At 43.9% G+C, this 24,431-nt stretch overlaps 1 protein-coding gene across 1 annotated transcript in view; it reads right to left on the bottom strand.

Moving 5' to 3' along the window:
* Window positions 1-8,978: 8,978 nt before the first annotated feature.
* The window catches only part of amdhd1 (amidohydrolase domain containing 1), a 38,550-nt gene continuing 23,097 nt past the window's right edge, over window positions 8,979-24,431 (bottom strand). Inside the window, exons 7-9 of the mRNA XM_072241104.1 lie at window positions 21,512-21,605; window positions 17,136-17,296; window positions 8,979-9,349 (exon numbers count right to left, since the gene is read on the bottom strand). Of these exons, the coding sequence (XP_072097205.1) occupies window positions 9,262-9,349; window positions 17,136-17,296; window positions 21,512-21,605 (343 nt within the window). The 3' untranslated portion in view covers window positions 8,979-9,261. The remainder of the gene's footprint in view (window positions 9,350-17,135; window positions 17,297-21,511; window positions 21,606-24,431) is intronic.

Below are 24,431 nucleotides of genomic sequence, written 5' to 3'. Positions count from 1 at the left end.
AGGCCATGGATGGACATGCTGGAATGAGAAGTAGAATTGAAATGGGTGGCCACTGGGAGATCCTGCTTTTTGTGGCAAACAGAGTAAAGGTGCTCGGCGAAGCGGTCTCCCAATCTACGTTGGGTCTTGTCGATATACAGGAGGCCACACCAGGAGCACCCAATACAGTACATGACCACAACAGACTCACAGGTGAAGTGTCGCCTCACCCAGAAGGACTGTTTGGGGCCCTGAATGGTAGTGAGGGAGAAGGTGTAGGGGCAGGTGTAGCACTTGTTCCGCTTGTAAGGTTAAGTGTCAGGAGGAAGATCAGTGGGGAGGGACGAATAGACAAAAGAGTCCCTGTGGAAAGTTGGCGGTGGGGGGGGAATAGATGGGGGTGGGATCTCGTTGGAGATGGTGGAAGTTATGGAGAATTATGTGCAGGAGGTGGAGGCTAGTGGGGTGAAAGGTGAGGACAAGGGGAGTCTTATCCCTGGTGTGGCAGTGGGAAGATGGGGTGAGGGCAGACATGCATGAAATGGAAGAGATGCGGTTGAGGCCAACATTAAAAGTGGTGGAAGGAAAAGCCCCTTTCGTTGAAGGAGGATGACACCTCATTAGTTTTAGAATGAAAAGCCTCATCCTGAGAGCATATGAGGCATAGGCAGAGGAACTGAGGAAAGAGAGTGGCATTTTTACAAGTGACAGGGTGGAACAGGTATAGCCCAGGTAGAGTTCCAGTCCCGCCGAAGGGTTTGGGCCTGAAATGTCAACTGTACTCTTTTCTTCGATGCTACCTGGCCTGCTGAGTTCCTCCAACATTTTGTGTGTGTAGCTGTGAGAATCAGTGGGCCTATAAAATATATCATTAGATAAACTGTCTCCAGAGATGGAGACAGAGAGATCAAGAAAGGGGAGGGAGGTGTTGGAAATGGATCAAGTAAATTTGAGGGCAGGTTGGAAGTTGGAGGCAAAGTTGATGAAATCAATGAGTTCAGCACGGGCAAGAGAAAATCTGCAGATGCTGGAAGTCTGAGTAACACACACAAAATGCTGGAGGAGCTCAGCAGGCCAGGCGGCGTCTATGGAAAAGAGTACGGCTGACGTGTCGGGCCGAAACCCTGCGGCAGGACTGGAGAGGAAAAGCTGAGGTGTAGATTTAAAAGGTGGGAGGAAGGGAAGAGCAAAACACAAGATGATAGGTGAAACCTGGAGGGGGAGGGATGAAGAAAAGAGCTGGGAAGTTAGTGAAAGAGACAGAAAGCCATGGAAAAAAGAAAAGGGGGAGGAGCACCGGAGGGAGGCGATGGGTGGGCAAGGAGATAAGATGAGAGAGGGAGAAGGGGGGGTGGGGGGTGGGGACATTACCGGAAGTTTGAGAAATCGATGTTCATACCGTAAGGTTGGAGGCTACCTAGACGGAATATAAGGTGGTGTTCCCCCGACGTGAGTGTGGCTTCATCTTGACAGTAGAGAAGGCCATGGATTGACATATCAGAATGGGAATGGGAAGTGGTATTAAAATGGGTGACCACTGGGACATTCTGCTTTTTCTGACGGTCGGAGCTTAGGTGCTTGGTGAAGTGGTCTCCCAAACTACGTCAGGTCTCACCGATTTACAGGAGGTCACACCGGAAGCACCGGACACAGTAGATGATACCAACAGTGTCGCCTCACCTGGAAGGACTTTGAGGTCTCTGAATGGTAGGGAGGGAGAAGGTGTAGGGGCAGGTGTAGCACTTGCTCTGCTTGCAAGGAAAGATGTGCTTGGTGGTGGGATTCCGTTGGAGGTGGAGGAAGTTACGGAGAATTATGTGCTGGACGCAGAGTCTGGTGGGGTGGTAGGTGAGGACAAGAGGAACTCTATTTCTGGTGGGATAGCAGGAGGATGGGGTGAGAGCAGACATGCGTGAGATGGAAGAGGTGTGGTTGAGTGCAGCGATGATGGTGGAGACGGAAGAATTGAGAGAACAGGATGGTGAGTAACAGGGTGGGAAGGGGTATAGTCCAGGTAGCTGTGAGAGTCTATGGGTGTATGATAGACTGTCTCTGGAGATTGAGACAATGAGATTGAGAAAAGGGAGGGAGGTGTTGGAAATGGACCAGGTAAATTTGAGGGCAGGGTGGAAGTTGGAGGCAAAATGGATGAAGTTGATGAGTTCAGCGTGGATGCAGGAAGCAGCACCAATGCAGTCATCGATGTAGCATAGGAAAAGTTGGGGAGTGATACCAGTGTAGGCTTGGAACATAGACCGTTCCACAGAGCCGTCAAAATGACAGGTATAGGTGGGAATCTTGTGAGTACCCATGGTTACACCTTCGGTTTGAAGGAAGTGGGAGGAGCTGAAGGAGAAATTATTGAGAGTAAGGACAAGTTCTGTCAGATGGAGGAGAGTAGTGGTGGAGGGAAACAGGTTGGGTCTGTTGTCCAGAAAGATGCGGAGAGATTTAAGGCCGTCCTGCTGGGGGATGGAGGTGTATAGGGACTGGACATGAGAAGACTGGGGCCAGGGAACTTGAAATGATATAGAGTGTTTGAAGTTTCACAGATGAATGTAGGAAGGGACTGAACCGGTGGGGGGGGGGTGAGGGGAATAAAACTGAGTCGAGGTATGCAGATATGAGTTCAGTGGAGCAGGAACAAGCAGAAACAATGGGTCTACCTAGACAAGAGGTTTATGGATCTTGGGAAGGAGGTAGAAATGGGAGGTGTGGGGTGAGGCAACTATGAGTTTGGTAGGACATCCCCAAGAGTTGATAAGGTGAGTGTGGGAGACGATGGCCTGGTGCTCCTTAGTGGGGTCCTATTTGAGAGGGTTACTTAAAAGGAGGCATCTGACAGTTGTTGCCGGACCTCAGGAAGATAGTGGTCAGTTCACCAGACTACTACAGCACCTCCCTTATCTGCAGGTTTGATAGTGAGGGTAGATTAGTGCAGAGGGAGTGGAGAGCAGAGCGTTTGGAAGGAGTGAGGTTAGAATTGGAGAAAGAAGTGTTAAAGTCGAGACGGTTGGTGTCTCGTCAGCAGTTGGTAACAAAAAGATCCACAGTAGGCAGAAGACCAGAGCAGGGTGTCCAGGAAGGTAAGAAAAGGGGTGATCAGTGTGGGCTGGACAGTCCTTGCCAAAGAAGCAGGCACGGAGATGGGGGTGTCGGAAGAACCCACAGTATAATGGTGGACTCAGAACTCACTGAGATGTGGGTGCAGGGGGACAAAGTTGAGGACCTTACTGAGGACAGAATGTTCTGCCCCAGAGAGGAGAAGGTCAGAGGGAATTGTGAAGACCCGGCTTGTATCAGAAGGGAGAAGAGGATTGGTAGTGTCTGAGGAAAGAGGAGGGTTGGGGCATTCAGGGAAGGTGGGGTGAGAGGAAGATGGACTGTCTGAGGATGCACATCTTGTCTACACTCCCCCATTTCTACTTTCTGCAGGGATCGCTCCCTACATGACTCCCTTAACCATTTGTCCCTCCACACTGATCTCCCTCCTGGCAGTTATCCTTGCAAGCAGAACAAGTGCTACACTTGCCCCTACACCTCCTCCCTCACCACCACATAGGGTCCCAAACAGTCTTTCCAGATGAGGTAACACTTCACCTGTGTGTCTGTTGGGGTCATATACTGTATTCGGTGCTCCTGGTCTGGCCTCCTGTATGTGGTGAGACTCGACATAGATCAGGAGACAGCTTCAACGAGAAGCTTCGCTCCGTATGCCAGACAAAGCGGGATCTCCCTGTACCCACCTATTTTAATTCCACTTCCCATTCCCATTCTGACATGTCAGTCTACTGTCACGATGAGGCCACATGCAGGTTGGGGGAACGACACTTTACGGAATATCTGGCTAGCCTCCAACCTGATGGCGTGAACATCTATTTCTTGAACTTCTGGTAATTGCCCCCCTTCACCATTCCTCATTCCCATTTCCCTCTCTTACCTTATCTCCTTACCTACCCATCACCTCCCTCTGGTGCTCCTCCCCCTTTTCTTTCTTCCATGGTCTTCTGTCCTCTCCTATCAGACTCCCCCTTCTCCAGCCCTGTATGTCTTTCACCAATCAACTTCCTAGCTCTTTACTTCATCTCCCCCACCCCCTCCCATGGGTTCATCTATCACCGGCCACCTTATACTTCTTTCTCCCCCCCACCCCCACCTTCTTAGTGTCTCCTTCTTTTCCAGTCCTGAAGAAGGGTCTCGGCTTGAATTGTTCACTGTGCTCTTTTCGACAGATGTTTCCTGTGCTGCTGGGTCCCTCCAGCGTTTTGTGTGTGTTGCTGTGAAATGTGTTGTTTGTGTCAAATCAAATCAGTGAGGATTGTTCTGGGGGCAGCCCGCAAATGTCACACACTTCTGGCGGTAACATAGCATGTCCACAACTCATCCTAACTGAACGTCTTTGGAACATGAGAAGAAGGATGTACGGTTAAGGTGTATGCCTGAACCAATTTACTTTTAGACCTGGAACCATGCTGTCAAAATAGAAAGTAAACTGTGCACTGGTGAATGGTGGTGTTCAACGGCTGTTGGCAATGTCTGCCATTATCTTGCCAATGATTGGAGGGACAGGTTGGAGCAGACACTCCTCAGGCTATTAGTTAGAAAATAGTCAAACCTGTAACTATTTTCAAATAGAAGAGACTGAGCTAATTTAAGTAATTATGAGACGGTCATAATATCTGTGACAGGGGATGTAGAGCTATGGAAATCATTATCCTTATGGGTAAAAGTAGCATTGGTAGAAAGAGCCAACGCAGAACACAAGAGCAACAGTGCTCAATCAGAGGCTGTAGATCTGGAGTCTGGAGCATGGAAACAAACTGCTGGAGGAACTCAGAGGGTCAGGATGCAACTGTGAAGGCAATGGACATCTTGGGTCAAAACCCCCAACTTGGACTGAAAGATAGAGTAGCCAGTATAAAGGGGTTAAGGGGGGGATGTGGGGCAAGAGATGACAAGTGATAGATAAATCCAGGTGAGGAGGGGTGATAGCAACACACACAAAGTGCTGGAGGAACTTAGGAGGCCAGGCTGTCACAACCACGGATTTGGCAGCGCAGTAGATACGGCAAATGCACGCGTCAGCTAATGATTATTTCATTGTGATAGTATTTAACTCCATTCATTCTGTCGCAGTATTTGTTGAGCTTGAACCCAACACAGCAATGCTCCACTGCCTGTCTGCATTCGGCCTTGTCTGAGAAATTGGACTGTCCAGTCAGCTGACTCTGAAGACTAGCGGTATTCGTTTTATATTCAGTTGTTCCTTTCAGCCGCGGAGTAGGTTTCATTTTCCATTTGAGAGTTTTAGTTAACGGCTCTGTTTGGCCTGGCATTTATTGTTTTCTTTTCCCTTTAACACTGTTCGCATTGAAGTCTGTGAACTATCGATCCACTTCAGTGTCTCTCACTCTGCACATGGGCCATGTCTGAACCGGGTGACACAGGCAGCATCTATGGAAAAGAGTACAGTCAATGTTTTGGGCCAAGCCTCTTTGACAGGACTGTCTGAGATGTTGACTGTACTCTTCTCCATAGATGCTGCCTGGCCTGCTGAGTTTCTCCAGCATTTTATGTGTGTTGCTTGGTTTTCTAGCATCTGCAGACTTTCTCTTGTTTGAGGAGGATTGATAGGCAGGTGGAGGAGGGGGAGGTGGGAATAGTGATAGAAGCTGGGAGGTGATAGATGGAGGCAACAAAGAGCTGAAGATGACAGAATCCGATAGACAACAAGGTGGGTTGTGGAATCAAGGGAGGTGTGCGTCATAAGGGTATGGAGTGGGTGGAAGATGGGAAATAAACTGTGTAATGGGGGCAGAGGTGGACGTAGAAGGAACTGGATAGATGGGGAAGAGAGATGAAATGGATAAAGGGCAGCAGTTTACCTGAAAGTGGAGAGTTCAATCACAAAAGCGATTCAGTAGATGCTGAAAATCCAAAGTAATGTGCACAAAATGCTGAAGGAACTCAGCAGATCAGGTAGCATCTATGCAGAGGAATGAGGAGTTGACGTTTTGGGCAGAGACCCTTCATCATGACTGGAAAGGACCTGACAGGTGATAGGTAAAGTAGGTGTGTGGTGGAAGAGGGGTAATGAAGTGAGAAGCTGGGAGGTGATTGGTGGAAAAGGTAAAGGGCTGAAGAAGATGGAATCTGATAGGAGAGAAGAGTGGACCATGGGAGAAAGGGAAGGAGGGGTGGCACCAGAGGGAGGTGATGGGCAGGTGAGGGGAGCCAGAATTAAGGAATGGGAAAAAAGAGATGGAGTAGGGGAGAGAAATTGATGTTCATGCTGTCAGGTTGGAGTTTACCCAGACAGAATATGAGTTGTTTCTCCCTCTGTGTGATGTTGGCCAGAAAGAACTACAGTCTGCAAATCAGTGGAAGCAGACAGTCCAATCGCCTGTGTTCTGGCCACGAGGGAGGAGATGGAGGCTGCCATTTTATGAAGAAGACTGGGCTCTCCATTTTGTGAGTCGTTTGCTTGGCTTGATCAGTGTTTTAAAGTAGACACAATGATGCCTCAGGTAACCTGCTGAACTGCGGATCATTTCCAAATAAGAAGTTGGATATAACATGCAGGCTTGTGAATGCTGGTCTGTGTTATTCCAGTTGGCGGCTGATTGAGAACAAGGAGCCATAAATTACCGATTGTCACTTGCTGGGAATGGGTGGAGCAGAGCCAATAAAAAGGTGCGAAAGGTCAGACACATGATCAGCAGCCAACGACACTGCCATGAAGTATCTGAATTGGTAAGAAATGAATATTAAACTAAACACTTCAAGTGTGCTGGCCAGCGGTAACTCTGTACGAGAACAATTATCGCGGATGTGAGGAGCCCCACGGACATGTGGAAATTCGAAATGGGACCACATGGAGCACGTAGCCAGCAGCAGAAACTCCTGTATACTGGTAATATCTTTTCTGTTCTTTGACGGTTCATGGAAGGCTAGGAAAACTTGGTTGGTGTGTACGCAGGAGTAGTTGTGTAAGTTCATGTGTCCTTCCATTGAGACAGGAAAGGTGCTTGTCGGTAAAAACACATCTCACTGTGTCACTGTGATCTTTATTACAGGGGTGATCATTGTAACACCGTTACTCTGGAGAATTCAATGTTGGGCTGTACACTACCCCGGTGGAATATGAGGTGCCGTTTCGCCAGCATCTGTATTCTCTCTTGTCTCTAATGGGCAAGATTGGACTGACCTTACTTGGGTTGAATGGACATGCCTAGATGGTAGTGATGTAACTGCACCGGTCCAGGGCACAAGTATCCTCTATCAGGACCTATAACCCTCGATGAACCCAGTCTACCGAGCCATGGCTGATATGTAGGAAATGGGAATTGATGAAAACTGGTACCTCAGATGGTGGGGACCTCAGGAGGAGGAGAAACGGCTCAACTACTTTGTGCTTTTAGCTGAAATTAACTATTCAGCGTTGTCTGTTTACCGGTGCACTTTGCTCGTTTATCGTTGAGGACAGAGTGGAAGGTGGAGCTTTGTTCTCCTGATTCCATGACTCCAACTGGATGTGGCAAGAGTGCAGGGCTTTAACCTGATCCACTGGCTGTGGGATAAGCGTTGCCTTCTCAAGACCAAATGACATTCAAAATCAGATTGGGATTCAGAAGCAGATTCAGATTAATTATCACATGTATATCAAAACATAAAGAAATGCATCAATAGTATTAACAACCAACATTTCTAAGCATGTACTGGGGCAGCCACAAGTGTCTGCCACACACTTTGAGGCCAACATAGCATGCCCGGAACGTTCAGCACAACAAAACATGGTACAGCAGAAGCAACAACAACAGCAAAATCAGATCAGAGAAAAGAAAGGCAAAACAAGACTCTTTCTTTCCCACCCTCCCATCTCTTCACACACACCCAGGTCTTCCATACCAGGACAGGTCCTGAGCCTCCAGTCCTAGCCCTGGACGCTCAAACTTGCATTGAATCTCCAACCTACAGCCTCTGGCATGGACTCTCATTCTATCTCCAGACTTTGCTCTTTGACCTTTCATTGAGACCCAGATTCATTGAGCTCTGAACTTCAATCTTCAGCCTTGCCCTCTGTGCTTGATGTTTAACAAGCACTGAAGTTATTCTAAGTAACTACACAAGTTTAGAGCCTCATTTCACATCTGCTAGGTTCTGCTCCCAGCATTGAGTCAGGTTTGGTCTTAGTGAGTGAAGAACGGAGAATGTGAAGGAATACCACATTGTACTTGAGAGGATCAAAAGAACTGCCCAACCTTGAGCCATTAGCTTGGCTCTTAATCTGTTGTGCCTCATATTCTGTTGGTGCTAATATAATGGAATGTGTTTGCACTGTAAAATAGGGCCTGGCGTTCAGTGTTGACTCCCAAAGTCAGACAGGCATATCTGTGATGGTTAGACAGTGGGGGCAATTTCTAGCAGGTTGTACTCATATGCTGGCTCATTAGTAGACCCTCAAGCTCGGTTTAGCTCCATATTTTTGAGAATTCGATTAACTCAGACAGTGATTGTCAGACTAAGTGACTTGTTGTCGATGGACATCCCATATTCTTGCCACACATGCCCTCAGTTGAACCTGATCTGTTGGGTAAAGGGAGGTATACACAAGCACAGCTGGTGAACATTCCTATTAATTGATTTACCTTAACCTCCCGAATGTAAATAGGAGGGTGGGAGTTAGGATTTTAACATAAGCAAGCCTTACCAAATATATTTTCAGCAAATGTAGTTTGTACCAAAAGCAACATTTCAGATAATGGTGTAAACAATTCTGCTGGGCTTCCCGGCCGGTGAGGTTGGTCCCCTCTTTAGTGTCTGGATGAATGAGGAACACACACAAGCAAGGGCTTGATGAAACCAGCTGTATACCAGAGCCATTCACACAGGCAGATAACCACAAAGACACAAACCGATGACAGTCAGAAAGAAACATTGGCGAGTTCTTCAGACAAATGTTACCTTTAAGTGAAATCAAACAGCAGACATCCAAATAATTTATTTATAGACTCTTTATTTCTTGCATATATTGAAATAGTGACTACACTCAAAGGTACGGCAAAATATGAATCAATAAGCAAACTTTAAGACATCTCTCAAGATATTAACGGATGACCCTGGAAGACATCTTTAAGTCTTGACCTTCCGTTGGTGTCCAAGTTTGTACACAGACTTTTTAAACTTGAAGTATGATAATGTGGGTGTTCAAATTCATGATCAATATCCTTGTTAAATGACTTCAGGGAAGGAGCTTCCACACTGTTAATAACCAAAACGTCTTTAATTTTCATAGGCAATTTTTCCTTTCATAATTACATACTTGATTAGCTCCCGATGACCTCCAAACTGATAAATCAAATGCTCCCACCTTTAAAAAAAGAAAAGCATTTGTTATTGCAAGGTAATGTTGCAGCTCTATAAGATGGTTGTTAGACATACTTGGTATATTGTATTCACTTCTGGTCACCTCATTCTCGGAAGGATGTGGAAGTTTTAAAGTGGGTGCAGTAGAGATTCACTAGGATGCTGCCTGGATTAGAGAGCATATCTTATGAAGGTAGATTGAACCAGTGAGGGCTTTTCTCTTTGGAGCGAAGGAGGATGAGAGGTGTCATGAGAGAGATGTACAATATGATAAGAAGCATAGATTGAGTGGAAAGCCAGTGACTTCTTCCCAGGGTGGAAATGGCCAATTCAAGATGACATAATTTTAAGGTGACTGGGGGAAAGTATAGGAGGGATGTCAGAGGTAACATTTTTTCCCCCACAGAGAGCATTGTGTGTGTGGAACGCTGAGCCAGGGTTGGTGGTAGAGGCAAATATATTAGTGGCATTTAAAAAACCTTTAGATAGGCACATGGATTATAGAAAAGTTGAGGGCTTTATAGTGGGAGAGGGCTAAAAGTAAGTTAAAAGGTCAGCACAACATTGTGGGCTGAAGGGCCTGTTTTATGCTGTATTTGTTCTGTAGCTACAATAAGCCACACTGCCCAGAAGCCCACCTATCTAACCCTAGCCTAATCATAGGACAATTTACCATGACCAATTAACCTACTACTGTGGGAGGAAACCCACATGGTTCACGTGCAGAAAGTGCAAACTCCTTACAGACAGTGCGGAATCGGACTCTGAACTCCGGAACGCCCTAGTGTTGTGCTAGCCTATGCTGCCCACTATGTTCCATGGTCTATTGCATTTGTATGAAGCACAATATGGCTTCATAAGGAAATCAGTTTCAGATGTTGTGTAATTTTTAAGATCTTATAACAAAGAGAAATTATTAAACTAAAACTTGATACAATAGTATATAAAATTGTACAGAATTAAAGGAGCTATCATTTAGACAAGAAAATATAATGTAAGTTCATTAATCTATTGTATCATTGGTAATGGTTAAAGAAGCTAATAAGGTTAAAACCTGGGGCAAGAACAATAATCAATGTAAAGTATGAACCAGCTACAAGTGAGGTTTTGAAATGGCCACTTTTTCCAATATTTATCATGGTTTTTGAGATAAGCTTTAGAAATCAAAATCAGTATCAGATTCGGGTTTGATATCTGGCACATGTCACGAATTTTTTTGTTTTGCAGCAGCAGTACATTGCAATACATAACTAAAAACTATAAAGTATAATAAGTATATATATATTTTAAAAAATTAATTTGAAAAAGGAGGACATCTCCTTCATTCTAGAATGAAAAACCTCATCCTGAGAGCAGATGCGGTGGAGAATTGAGAGAAGGGGCATTTTTACAAGTACCAGAATCTCCGAGGACCCAATAGCTGGCTGTGGCAGCTACTTAGGAACCTGCTTTCCATCTATCTTTCTATTACTTGACACGAGTCCTTAATACAAATTATAAATAGTTGAGTCCCTTGACACTGCATAAAATATAGTTGAAGATGACCCACTTATCTAGGCTGTCTGATTTTGTTAGTTTGCCCATCTTCCATTTAGCCAAAACATTCTCAACCTACCAAACCATCAGACCTCACCACACCATGAGGTTTTATCTTTTATGCTAAATCTACATACACCACATCTTCTGGTCCTTCCTATCTACCCTACTCATTAACTTTCCATGCAAGTCTAACAGATTTGTCCAATGTAATTTCTCTTTCACAAAACCATTCTGACTTTGCTTGATAGTCTGGCCATTTTCCAGATGCCACCATCTTTATAATGTTTATCCAGCATTTTCCAGGAAGCAGATACTAGTCCACAGGTCTTCACTTCTTGCTTTCTGTCCTCACCTTCCTGGTCCAGGGACATTACATTTGTGATTTTCCAAAGCCATAGAATATTGGAAGATCATAACCAATATATCCCCTTCTTTGGCCACTTCTTTTAAAATCCAAAGCAAGAAACAGGCCCTTCAACCCAACTAGTTCATGCCAAACTACTGTTCTGCCTAGTCCCATCAACCTGCACTTGGACTATAACCTTCCCATCGATGTACTTATCCAAACATCTCTTAAATGTTGAAATTGAACCCATATCCACCACTTCCACTAGCAGCTCATTCCACACTCTCAGTGAAGTTCCTCCTCATGTTCTTCTTAAATATTTCACTTTTTACCCTTAACCCATGACCTCTAATTCTAGTCTCACCCAACCTCAGTGGAAAAGCCTGCTTGCATTTACCCTATTGATACCCATGATCAATTTGTATCCCTCTATCAACTCTCCCCTCATTCTTCTATTCTCCTGGGGATAAAGAACCAACTCATTCAACCTTTGTGTAACTCAGATCCTGAAGTCTTGGTATCTTCCTTGTAAATTTTCTCCATACACTTTCAATCTTATCGATATCTTTCCTGTAGGTAGATGGCCAAAGCTGGACACAATATTCCAAATTAGGTCTTACCCACTCATGGACCAAACTGGGACTATGGAACTTGTCTTTCCTTTTTTTTCCTTTCTGACATCATTGTTTAAATTCCTCCCTCTTTAATCCTCATACTTTTTGGAGTTCTTGAGATGTTTTGTGTGTCCTCTACCATGAAGAGGTATCAAATATTTTTAAGAACTCTGATATTCCACATTATTAATTCCCCAACCAATCACCCTGCCTCACCTGGGTCCACCCATCGCTTGCCAATTCTTGCTCCACCCCTTCCCCTCAACTGTTTACAACAGCTATCTCCTCGCTGTCTCTCTGTCCAGTTGAAAGGACTCAACCATAAAGGTCTGCTGTTAATTTCCCTCCACAGCTGATGCTTAATCCACAGAGTTCCCCAGCAGTTTGTTTTTCACTCTCTAGTCCAGTAAGTGACATGATTAGCTTTATTCAAAAAGTGAAATGTCTCTGTGCAATGAAGGGAAATAACGTGACAGAACCAATATCAAGTATAAATTCCTTCACTACATTCTTCAGAGAAGAGCAGGTTATCTTTCTTTTCTCAGGTCTGTGTCAACTCCTAGCTGAACATTCCCATTCATCCCTAAACCTTTCTTTATATTTCCCTCACCCCTGCAATCTACTATCTCAAATCAACTCCTCTTTGACTCTCCTGCCAAACTCCTTACAGCAGATGGTTAATATGTCAGAGTTGATGGGGGGACACCTGGGGCATCTTTAAAGACATATTTATTACACGATGCAACCCAGATTTGTATCATCTGTAGACATTTCAAACCTTTCAATTCTTTCACAATGAAGAATAAGCCTGTTAGAGCTTTGACTAGTAGAATACATTTAGCTTAGTAAAGCTACTTTATTGTAATTGTATCACCTTTAAGATAATAAAGATAAAAATAAAAGTAACTGTAGGACTCACAGATAATGACAACATGATTGCATGTTGTAAACAGTACTCCATCCATAACCAATTGGTTTCAATTCCTCTAGCTCCTATTTAATAAGTGTCAACCTTTAATTTTATACACTCATTTTGTATTTAAAATGGGTTTTGGATACTATTGTCAATTAAATGCCAATGAGCGCTAATAAACAATGACATTCATCAAAGAGACTGCAATCAACCTTTCGCAGCTCTCAAATTTAATAAAAGTGTGCTCAGTTTCAATGCTGTTACACATTTTGGTATGAGACAGTGACAGGTAATTAGAATATTACATACAGCATCTTCATCCCACAGTGTTGTGCTGACCTTTAACCCACTTTACGATCAATCCAACACTTCCCGCCTCCATTTTTCTATCATCTTTCTGCCTTTCTAAGAGTTTCTTAAATGCTCCTAATGTACTTGTCACTACCACCACCCCCGGCAGAGCGTTCCATGCACCTGTTATGGTCTGTGACTCCAAAACTAATTGAAAGGAAAAGACGGGAGTCTGCAATGTGAGTCTTGCACATGTGACACAGTGGTGTGATGACGTATGAAATTTATGTCCTTTTTATATATAACCACAATGAACTATTCGAATAACATTCAGTGCTTAATCAGACAATATATTTATAATAATACTCTAATACTAGTGAAATATTAAATACACAGACCCGGTGATGGCATAGTGGCGTCAGCGCTGGACTGCGGGGCGGGAGGTCCTGAGTTCGAATCCAGCCGGCTCCCCTGCACGCTTTTCATCCGTGCTGGGTTAAGAGCTGGTGACCTCTTTGAAAACTCACTGGGCAGAAGGCAATGGCAAACCACTGCTGTAACTTGCCTCGTACATGATTTCCCACTAGGTCAGAGCGGCATGGGAGGAAGTCATCTAACTGAAAAAATTCCGAATGTGACGTACCTTTCTTTATTAAATACACAACAGCACCCACTACTCTCTGTGTAAAAAAATTTACCTCTGATGTTCCCCCTACACTTCCTTCCAATCACTTTAAAATTATGCTCCCTGGTATTAGCCATTTCTGCCCTGGGAGAAAAGTCTCTTGCTTTCTCTCGATCTACGTTTCTATAAAGGGAAATCTTGTCTGACAAATCTGTTAGAAGTCTCGAGGAAGTAGCAAGCAGGGTGGACAAAGGAGAATCAGTGGATGTCATTTACTTGGATTTTCAGAAGGCATTTGATAAGGTGCCTCACGTGAGGCTCCTTAACAGGATAAAATCCTGTGGCGTTACAGGAAAGATACTGGCATGGATAGAGGAATGGCTGACAGGCAGGAGGCAGAGAGTGAGAATAAAAGGGGCCTTTTCTGATTGGCTGCCGGTGACTACTGGTGTTCCTCAGGGGTCAGTATTGGGACCACTGCTTTTCACATTGTTTGTCAATGATTTAGATAATGGAATTGATGGCTTTGTGTCAAAGTTTGCAGATGATACAAAGATAGGTGGAGGGGTAGGTTGTGCTGAGGAAGCAATGTGATTGCAGCAGGACTTAGACAAATTGGAAGAATGGTCAAAAAAGTGGCAGATGGAATACAGTATTGGGAAATGTATGATAATGCATTTTGGTAAAAGGAACAATAGTGCAGACTATTACCTAAATGCAGAGAAGATTCAAACATCAGACATGTAGAGGGACTTAGTAATCCTCATGCAAGACACCCAGAAGGTTAATTTACAAGTTAAGTCTGTAGTAAAGAAGGCAAATGCAATGTTGGGCATTTATTTCAAGGGGAATAGAACATAAAACCAAGGAGATAATGCTGACAACACACATCAAAGTTGCTGGTGAACACAGCAGGCCAGGCAGCATCTCTAGGAAGAGGTACAGTTGATGTTTCAGGCCAAGACCCTTCATCAGGACTAACTGAAGGAAAAGTTAGTAAGAGATTTGAAAGTGGGAAGGGGAGATCCAAAATGATAGGAGAAGACAGGAGGGGGAGGGATGGAGCCAAGAGCTGGACAGGTGATTGGCAAAGGGGATATGAGAGGATCATGGGACAGGAGGTCCGGGGAGAAAGACAAGTGGGGGGGAACCCAGAGGATGGGCAAGGGGTATAGTCAGAGGGGCAGAGGGAGAAAAAGGAGAGTGAGAGAAAGAATGTGTGTATAAAAATAAATAATGGATGGGGTACGAGGGGGAGGTGTGAACATTGACTTCTCTAACTTCCGCTAATGCCCCACCTCCCCCTTGTACCCCATCCATTATTTATTTGCCAATCACCTGTCCAGCTCTTGGCTCCATCCCTCCCCCTCCTGTCTTCTCCTATCATTTTGGATCTACCCCTCCCCCTCCCAGTTTCAAATCTCTTACTAACTTTTCCTTCAGTTAGTCCTGACGAAGGGTCTCGGCCTGAAACGTCGATTGTACCTCTTCCTAGAGATGCTGCCTGGCCTGCTGTGTTCACCAGCAACTTTGATGTGTGTTGCTTGAATTTCCAGCATCTGCAGAATTCCTGTTGTTTGCGAGATAATGCTGAAGCTTTATAAGACACTAGTCGGGCTACATTGGAGTATTGTCAACAGTTTTGGGGCCCTCATTTCAAAAAGGATGCACTGTCATTTTTAGAGAGTCCAGAGGAGGTTCACAGGGATTATTCTGGGAATGAAGGGGTTAACATATGAGGAGCCTTGGGCCTGTACCCACTGGAATTTAAAAGAATGCAAGGGGATCTTACTGAAACCTACCGAATGCTACAAGGCCTAGATAAGGTGGATATGGAGAGAATGTTTCCTCTAGTAGGAATATCCAGAACTGAGGCGCAACCTTTTAGAACGGAAGTAAAGAGGAATTCTTTTGGTGAAAGACCAGTGAATCTCTGGAATGCTTGGCCACAGACTGTGGTGGAAGCCAAGTCCGTGTGAATATTCAAAGCGGAAGTTGATAGATTCCTGATTGGTTGTGGCATCAAGGGATATGGTGAGAGGGCAGGTGTATGGGGTTGAGTGGGATCCAGGATCAGCCACGGTGAAATAGCAGAGCGGACGATGAGCTGAATGGCCTTATTCTGCTCCCATGTCTTATGTCTCTTATCATCTTGTACACATTTATCAAGTCACCTCTCATCCTCCTTCGCTCAACCCTTCCTCATAAGACTTGCTGTCCAATCCAAGCAACGTCCTAGTAAATCTGCTCTGCATCCTCTCTAAAGGTTCTACATCCTTCCTATAATGAGCTGTGCAGAACTGAACAAAATGCTCTCTATAAATACTGAAAACTCACTATACTTCAAGTAAAAGCTATAGACTGGTGTGGTAGGGAAACTATTGGAGGAGGTTGGTAATAGAACTTCAAACAATACAGCATAGAATATAGAACATTCTGAGGTTTAATTGGCTGTAACTAGATTAGTTTTCCTTTTCACTTGTAACTGTTTCAGTATAGGTATTAAAAAACATTCTCAGGTAATCCAAAGCATTTAATAAATGGATCTGTTTCAGACTGTAAATCTACTTCTATTTTAATGCATGACTGTGGAAAATTGTCCCAAAAGATGCACAAAGGTTATTTACTGTCCATCCCCAATTGCCTTTGGAAGGGTTGGTGGGGGTGGGGGGAGGAATTGAACAACCTTCTTGAGATGCCACAGTCCTTATGGTGAAGGTGCTCTGGACTGCTCTTGGGTGAGGAGCTCTAGGATTTAGACCTAACCTTGAGGAAGGATCAGAAATGTTTATATCCAAGTCAGGACACTGTACAGTTTGGAGGAGAGGTGATCCCATGTACCTGCAATCTTTGTCCTTCTTGGGGTTAGAGGTGGCAAGATTGCAAGCTGCATTTGGAGAAGTTAGTGTACTTTGTCGATGGTTCACATTGACTGAGGGAATAAACATTAAGGATGGTGAGTAGGCGACTATCAAGTTCGTTGATTTATCCTGGATGAGTCATAGAGCACTACAGCACAGAAACAGGCCCATCGGCCCATCTAGTCTGCTGAACTGTTATTCTGCCTAGTTTCTTCCACCTGCCCAGGGACTACATCCCTCCATACCCTCCCATCCATGCAATTACCTAAACTTCTCTTTAATGTTGAAAACGGACTTGTGTCCACCACTTCTGCTGGCAGCTCATTCCACACTCTTACCTGAGATTGCTGAGTGGTTTTGGAGCAGCTGCCAACCAGACAAATGGGAAGTATTCCACCATGCCTTGTATATGGCGGAACTACTTTGGGAAACCAGGAGGTGAGTCACGCCCAAGGACAGCAGCCTCTAAGCTGCTCTTTTGGCTCATCCAATTCAGCTTTGGTCAGTGGAGATCCCAGAATGTTGAAGATGGACGATGGCGCTATTGGGGTGCCATAGATGTCAAGGGTTGAAGGTTCGACTCTAATGTCCCACGACCTACCTGGGTGCATTAATGATGAGGACGTTCCCCTCTTTGCCCACCTCCAGAGAGCCATGGGATTTGGATTTTCCAAGAGCGTACGCAGCGTTGATAGTGGCAGCTGCCAGGCTCTCGGCCATCGTCATCTTCATGGTTACACAGGCCATGTGCATAACCATTGGCTGCAGGGAAAAACAGTCAAACAAGTAGAGTCTGTGGGGACTGGTTATCAACGAAGAACCATGCGAGATGCAGTCTGACTCGGTACATATAATATTTACATAAAACATTTCTATGGAAGACAAAATACAGTAGATTAAGACAGGAGTTTCTGCCGATGCTAGAAATTCAGAGTAACACTCACAAAATGCTGGAGAAACATGTTGAGGAAGCAACAGAAATGGTTATTTCCCCAAGTCAGGACACTGTGCAGTTTGGAGGTCAGGCAGTATCTAGGCAGAAGAATAAACAGACAATGTTCTGGGCTGAGACCTTTCATCAGGACTGGAAAGCTAGAAAGAAAGGGGAAAGAAGTCAGAATAAGGAGGGGTACAAGCTGGCAGGTAATAGGTGAAACCAGATGAGTGGGTAGGGAAGGGGAATGAAGTAAGAAGCTCGGAGGTGATAGATGGAAGAGGTAAAGGGCTGAAGAAGAGGATACCTGATTGGAGAGGACAGTGGACCATGGGAGAAAAGGAAGGGAGGCATCAGAAGGAAGTGATGGGGAAGTGAGGAGAAAAGAAGGAGTAAAAGGGGAGCCAGAGTGGGGAACAGAAAAAGAGAAGGGGGGGTAGAAATTTCTGGTAGTTAGAGAAATCGATCTCGTTCATGCCATCAGGTTGAAGGCTACACAGATGCAATATGAGGTGTTGCCCATGCAACCTGAGAGAAGTCTCATCTTTAGTCAAGGAGGCCATGGACCAACATTTCCAAATGAGAACAGGAAGTCAAATTAAAATGTGTTGACACTGGGAAATCTGTCTTTTCTAACTCAATGAAGCAGTTCCCAAATCTATGTCAGGTCTCACCAGTGTAGCAGAGGCTGCAACTGGAGCAGTGCAGTAGATGACAGCAACAGACTTGCAGGTGAAGTGTTGCTCGCGGTCCTGAATGGGGTGAGGGAGAGGTGTAGGGGCACGTGTAGCACTTGTCCCACTTGCCAGGAGGGAGATCAGTGGGGAGGGTTGAATGGACAAGGGTGTCACAGAGACAGCGACCCCTGCAGAAAGCAGAGAATGTGTGGAGGGAAAGAAGTGTTTAGTGGTAGGATCCTATTGTAGATGGCATCTTCAAATAACACTTTAAACCATACCCTAATGTCCTCTAAGATTGATGTGCAAGATTCCATTGCATCTTGGCCCTTATGTTCCTCTCTATCCATGGCACTAAAACAGTCTATCAGGATTTGGTGATTAGTTGGAACTTGCTATGCCAAAATTATTTGTGGTATTTTCCACATTATGACAAAGTCTATTTTTCATCTAAGTAAATTATTTACAGTGCCTTGAAAAAGTATTCAACCCCAACCCTTTGTTTGCATAAATGAGTATTACAACCATGAATTTGGATCAATTTAACTCAGAATTTTTATTTGTGAATCGCATGCTCCTTTTTCCACAACAGACCTCAAAAAGAAGAGGAAAATTGCAAAGCATGAAAAACTGGAATGTCAGCTCTTCAGGAGTATTCATGCCTTTTTGCTCAGTATTTAGTTGAACCACCTCGTGCAGCTATTACAGCCAGTAGCTTTTTTGGATAAGTCTCTATTAGCTTTGCACCACATGATGGAGCAGGATTTGCCCATTCCTCCTTGCAAAATTGTTTAAGCTGTGCTAGGTTAGTAGGGGAGCAGTGGTGGATAGCAACCTTGAGGTCTTGCTAGAGATGTTCAATCAGGTTAAGGTCAGGACTCTGACTGGGCCACTCAAGGACATCAATTTTCTTCATTTGAAGCCACTCCATGGTTGTTCTGGCAGTGTGCTTTGGGTCCTTGTCCTGCTGAAAGACTAACTTCCTCCCCGGTTTAAGCTTTCTGGCAAAAGCTAGCAGGTATTTAGCAGCATACATCTACCCATTTCCAGTCCCTGCTGCTGAAAATCACCCCCACAGCATGACCATACTTTACAGTAGAAATGACATTACCTGGCTGACGTGCAGTATTAAATTTACACCACACATACTGCTTAGTGTTGAAGCCAAAAGGTTTCACTTTATTCTTATCTGACCACAAGATCTTCTTCCACATCTTTACAGTATCTTCTAAGTGAAGCTTTGCAAAGACTTTACAGGCAAGGGTACACCTTTTTTTTTTGGCCAGGGCTTCTGCCTTGCTATTCTGAAATAAATACTCTTTTTGTGCAAGGCTTTAGAGATCATGAAGCCATGAACTTCATCTCCAGTTGCTATCACTGACTTCTGTAGCTGACTTCAGAGTGACTGTTGGCCCTATGGTAGCCTGTTTTACAAGTGGCTTTCTTCCCTGGCGACTGAGTTTAAAGGGACAGCCTGACCTAGGCAGTGTGCCTGTGGTTTCATATTTTTTCCACTTGTTCATGGTGAACTGCACTGAGCTCCAAGGTATGTTCAGTGACTTTGAGATGGTCTTGTACCCTTCCCCAGATTTGTGCTTCTCTAATACCATTAGCTTGACTTACCTTGGATGCTCTTTTGTCTTCATTCTGGTTTAATTTGTTGAAAATCTACCATACTGTTGGACCTTACAGAGAGTTTACATTAATCTTATGAATTCATTGAAAACAGGTGATCCTCCAGTTTTCTAAATCAGCAAATTGAGTGAGTTCATAAGATAATACAGTGTACTGTACCTGAGGGAATTTAGTATAGTAATCACAAAGGGGATGAATACTTCTTCATCCTCACAATTTTGTTTTTTGATTTTTGAGAAATTGTTGACAATTTTGGAATTTTTCTTTTGATTTGACATGATGCACAATGTTTTGTAGATTAGCTCAAAAATCCAACTTCAATATATTCTAAATTTAGAAAATGAGACAATAAAATGTGAAAATACAGGCTGAATACTATTTCAAGGCACTGTATTATTGGGATGTATGGGGTGTCCAGGGAGGGGTAGCAGTTCTGGTGAAGGGGCATTTCATTTCCGTTCTGGGGCATCATTCACCTTTAGTCCCCGTTGGCTACTCAGCTCGTACCTGTGGCTCCAATTAGTCGCTCGCATGCAACCCCGGTATACCGTGTCGACAGGCGGCTTAAACCAGGTGAGGATTTCCGATAGGCCTCATACCCTGGTGAGACAGGGACATGCCTGTTCTAGCATGTGAGGTGAGCTCCAGGGGACTGCGTGGATGATATCGACAGTGAGACCCAAAGGCTCGGGAGGCTGTTCTGCAACATTACGTAGAGAATGAAGGGCAAGACATCCACTAAAGAGGTCATGGTCATTCACTGCAAATAAGGAAGATCCCATCTGTGACGCGTACTTGTACCACTGGACTCAGACTTCCGAGGTCAGCAGAGTGGAACTGTCGCAGTGCAACAGTTTTTCCACTTTAAAAACTCTTCCGCACAGTTCCTCATGTATTTGAAGAAGTGCACAAATCTGTGATCGTCAGATATGACAATCTATCAATCAATCAATTTACCAATTTATTGTAAGGGACTTTAAAGCATCTTCACCTTGTTAAGATAAAGAGTTCCTTTAACTGTTTCATTCTGTTACAAGTCAAACTTCCAGCTAGATACAGAGACTAGACATACATACAGTCTCACAGTTTGAGGCAAAGTCACACATGTTATAAGTTCCAAGGTGTGAAATAAAAGGTTTATTAGTCTATGTTAGTAAAAGAAAATATACTGCTGTTAGTATTGTAAGATACAATGCAGAATACAATACAAGAAATTAAGATTTTTTTTTAGTTTATGTCATGGTTGTTGCACTGTAAGAAGGGTAAACCTAGAGGCATTGTTTTGGTAATTCACAGTGTTGTAAAACAAATCTTGAGAAGGGGGATGTAATGTATTGGTGTGAGTATTCGTAGCGTCAGAGTGCGTATGACGTCAGGACGTAGAGAGGTAAAAATGGAAGCCTGTTGAATTGTTGAGTAAACATAGTTGTTCAATCTACAGCGGTGTCCGAGTCACATCAACATTACATCAACATTCCAACTTTTCTGTTTCTCATTCCATCAATTCTGACTGACCGATTGAATTTTTCCAACATTTTCTGTTTGTAAGGGTGCTAGTGAAATACAAGCTCTTTAATTTTCTGCCCCATCGGTCCTCATAAAAAACATGAACTACTTGTTCACTAAATGCATCACTCGTCATGCAAAGTATAACTAATCAGAGTTTAGTTTGATTGAACTTTAATTGGTTCTAAGTATAAAATGATCGAAGTATAAAAGGGCTTCACTTACCATAGAGAAGCAGTACGCATTGGGGTTAAAGTCACTGCCCAGAGCAACAATCACACCGGCATCCAGCATGTCCCGAGCACGTGGGGTTTTAAGCCTGAAGATGTTTCAAAAACTTCATTATTGGCAGAATAGCATTGTTTATAGCCTGAAATCATTTATCAACAATGGTTCCTATGACTTTGGTTATGACTCCATCTTTTTGCTTCACATTGACAGCACTGCATTGAACACCCTGGCTTGTAGGATTACCTCCCTAAACCTCTGCTCTCACCGTATTTCCTTTAAGATTCTGTATCTTCACTTCTAAAACTACTCGCAGTTTCTCAGCTCTGTGTCCACTTGGGTCTGATTACCCTCCTCTATCCATGGTGCAATATGAAAACAATCTGTTGATGTGCAGGAACATGAAGCTGCTCATGTTAGTTTTCTTCTTATTATCGTGGAGCACAGCAGACCTTGTACAACTAGCGAGGCAGTCTCATTGTCCACAAACAGTAACTATTTCTACCAGCCAACTTTTCTGCACCACCACCTTCATAACTTCCCTACACCTGTGGCTTTATAAACAAGCCTTACCCTCCTGCCCCATACCTTGCTTGCTGGATTTGTGCTTAAAGGCAGTGAACAGACAATTTTTATTCGTCTCTGTGCTATTTTCACTTTAAGTTGTCAGGATTGGACCATTACTGGCTGTTATGACCTTCTTTGTGCTTGCCTTTACAGCTGAGGTCTCTTCACTGGACACGAATCAACACATCTTACAGCTGAGCACGTAAATCAGCACATTTTACACTTGATAGCCCAGGTCTCTTCACTGGACAGGAACCAACCACATCAGTAGAGTCACGGTACAAGGGCAGTTAGTTCCTAGATCATCAGCCAGTGAACGTTTTCTAGAAATTTTTCATTAACATCAACTAACAAATTACTATTTTGAATTAGACTTATGAGTTTTAGTTACTTATGTGTCATGGCAAACAAGTTAGTCTTGTACATTGGACCTACTCTGGGCTGCTAACTTACAGAACTATGGCAACAAGGTGGGCAGCTCGTGGAGGTGAAACAAGATCTTGTTCCTCCAGCCCCTTTATTGCTGATTGGAAACATTAATGCCCTTATATGATAAAACATATATCTATGTGTTGGAAATATCCATACAGACTTTTTTCTACATAATTTGAAAGGTAAGGTATCACCAATTATATACATCTTGAACAACACTGCATATTTCACCATTAAAGGGAAAATTGCTTCCTGACTATTGTAGACTACCAGTGTTACGCTAGAGATTTCAGTCAGCCATTTTCATAGAGTCATACAGCACAGTCCCCTATTCTTCAATACTCTGTAAGACCCTCTGATTTACTAATGGTGTGTCCTACTTTTATTAGTTCTCCCACTTACTGGGATTAAGTTCCAAATATATCAATCTTGCCCATCTTACTAAATGATCAATACCATTCTCTTGCTTGGAACCATCCTCTTTGCTGTCAACAACACCACCAATTTTCATGAGCTCTGTAGACTTACTAATCACATTCATACTCAAATCACTAAACAACCAGTAAGCATCCCAGCAGCAATCCCTAACTTAATTTACCAGGGTTAGGTCACTTGCACTCACAACCATTCACCCTGCTTCACTCCCTAAGATTACATCCAGTACCACCCCTTCTCTACTGTCTATGACTGACTAAACTCCTGCATTTGATGTCTAACAAGGATAGGTTGAGCAAGCTAGACCCTTTTTCTGGAGCAAAAGAGGACGAGAGGTGGGTATCTTGATAGGTATACAAGACAAGAGGTATAGATCAAATGATTAGCCAGAGACTTTTCCCAGGTTGGAAATGGTTAATACAAGGGGCGATTTCAGTGGGCTACAATCATCGTGAGCAGTTGCTTGACTGGCTGAGGTGGTGCAAGGTTTAAAAAGAGCTCAGGGCCTATCGGGACTTTTCGGTGGGCTACAATCATCGCGAGCAGTTGCTTGACCGGCTGAGGCAGCACGAGGTTCGAAAACAGCTCGGGGCATTTTGGGACTTCTCGGTGGGCAGCAATCATCTCAAACAGTCGTTTGGTTGGCTGAGGTGGGGTGAGGTTTAAAAAGAGCTTCTGGAACTTTTCGACGGTCTGCAATCATAATGATCTCTTCGGTACTTATCAAAGACCAATAAAAAGAAGCAGCCGTTGTTGGTGTGAGTGCTAGAGTGGTTAGGCTTTGGCTCAGTAACCATGGGCGAGAACAGGCAGAGCCTCTACGTAACTTTCTTGTAAGATTTTTCTTTCTCTTTCTTCATCTATTAGTTCATGCCTAGTGTAATGGGAATGGGTCAGGGTTAGTGCTAGATGTGGGAACTCTGCAATAACTCTAAACTCCCTGATAATTATACCTGCAGGAAGTGCATCGAGCTGTAGCTCTTTAGGGACCATGTTAAGCAACTGGAGCTGCAGCTCAATGATCTTCAGTTCGTACGGGAGAATGAGGAGATGATAGATAGGAGCTACAGTCATCCCTAAATTACAGGAGTCTGGAGTCATAGAAAACTACAGCGCAGAAACAAGCCATTTGGTCCATCTAGTCTTTGCTAAACTATTTAAACTGCCTACTCCCATCAACCTGCGTCTGGACCATAGCCCTCCATACCCCTACCATCCATGTATCTATCCAAGTTTCTCTTAAATGTTGAAATCGAAATTGCATTCATTACTTGCATTGGCAGGTCTTTTAACACCCTCACCACTCTCTGAGGAAAGAAGCCGCCCCTCATGTTCTCCTTAAACATTTCACCTTGCACCATTATCTCATGACCTCTCATTGTCCAACCTCAGTGGAATGCTTGCTGTGCCCTATCTATACCCCTCATGAATTAGTATACTTCCACTCAATCTTCTGCATTCCAGGTAACAAAGTTCTAACCTG

The sequence above is a fragment of the Mobula birostris genome, chromosome 23 (genome assembly GCF_030028105.1).
Source record: "Mobula birostris isolate sMobBir1 chromosome 23, sMobBir1.hap1, whole genome shotgun sequence".
In the NCBI taxonomy this organism is placed as follows: Eukaryota; Metazoa; Chordata; class Chondrichthyes; order Myliobatiformes; family Myliobatidae; genus Mobula; species Mobula birostris.
This window is presented reverse-complemented; position numbering and strand designations above follow the sequence as displayed.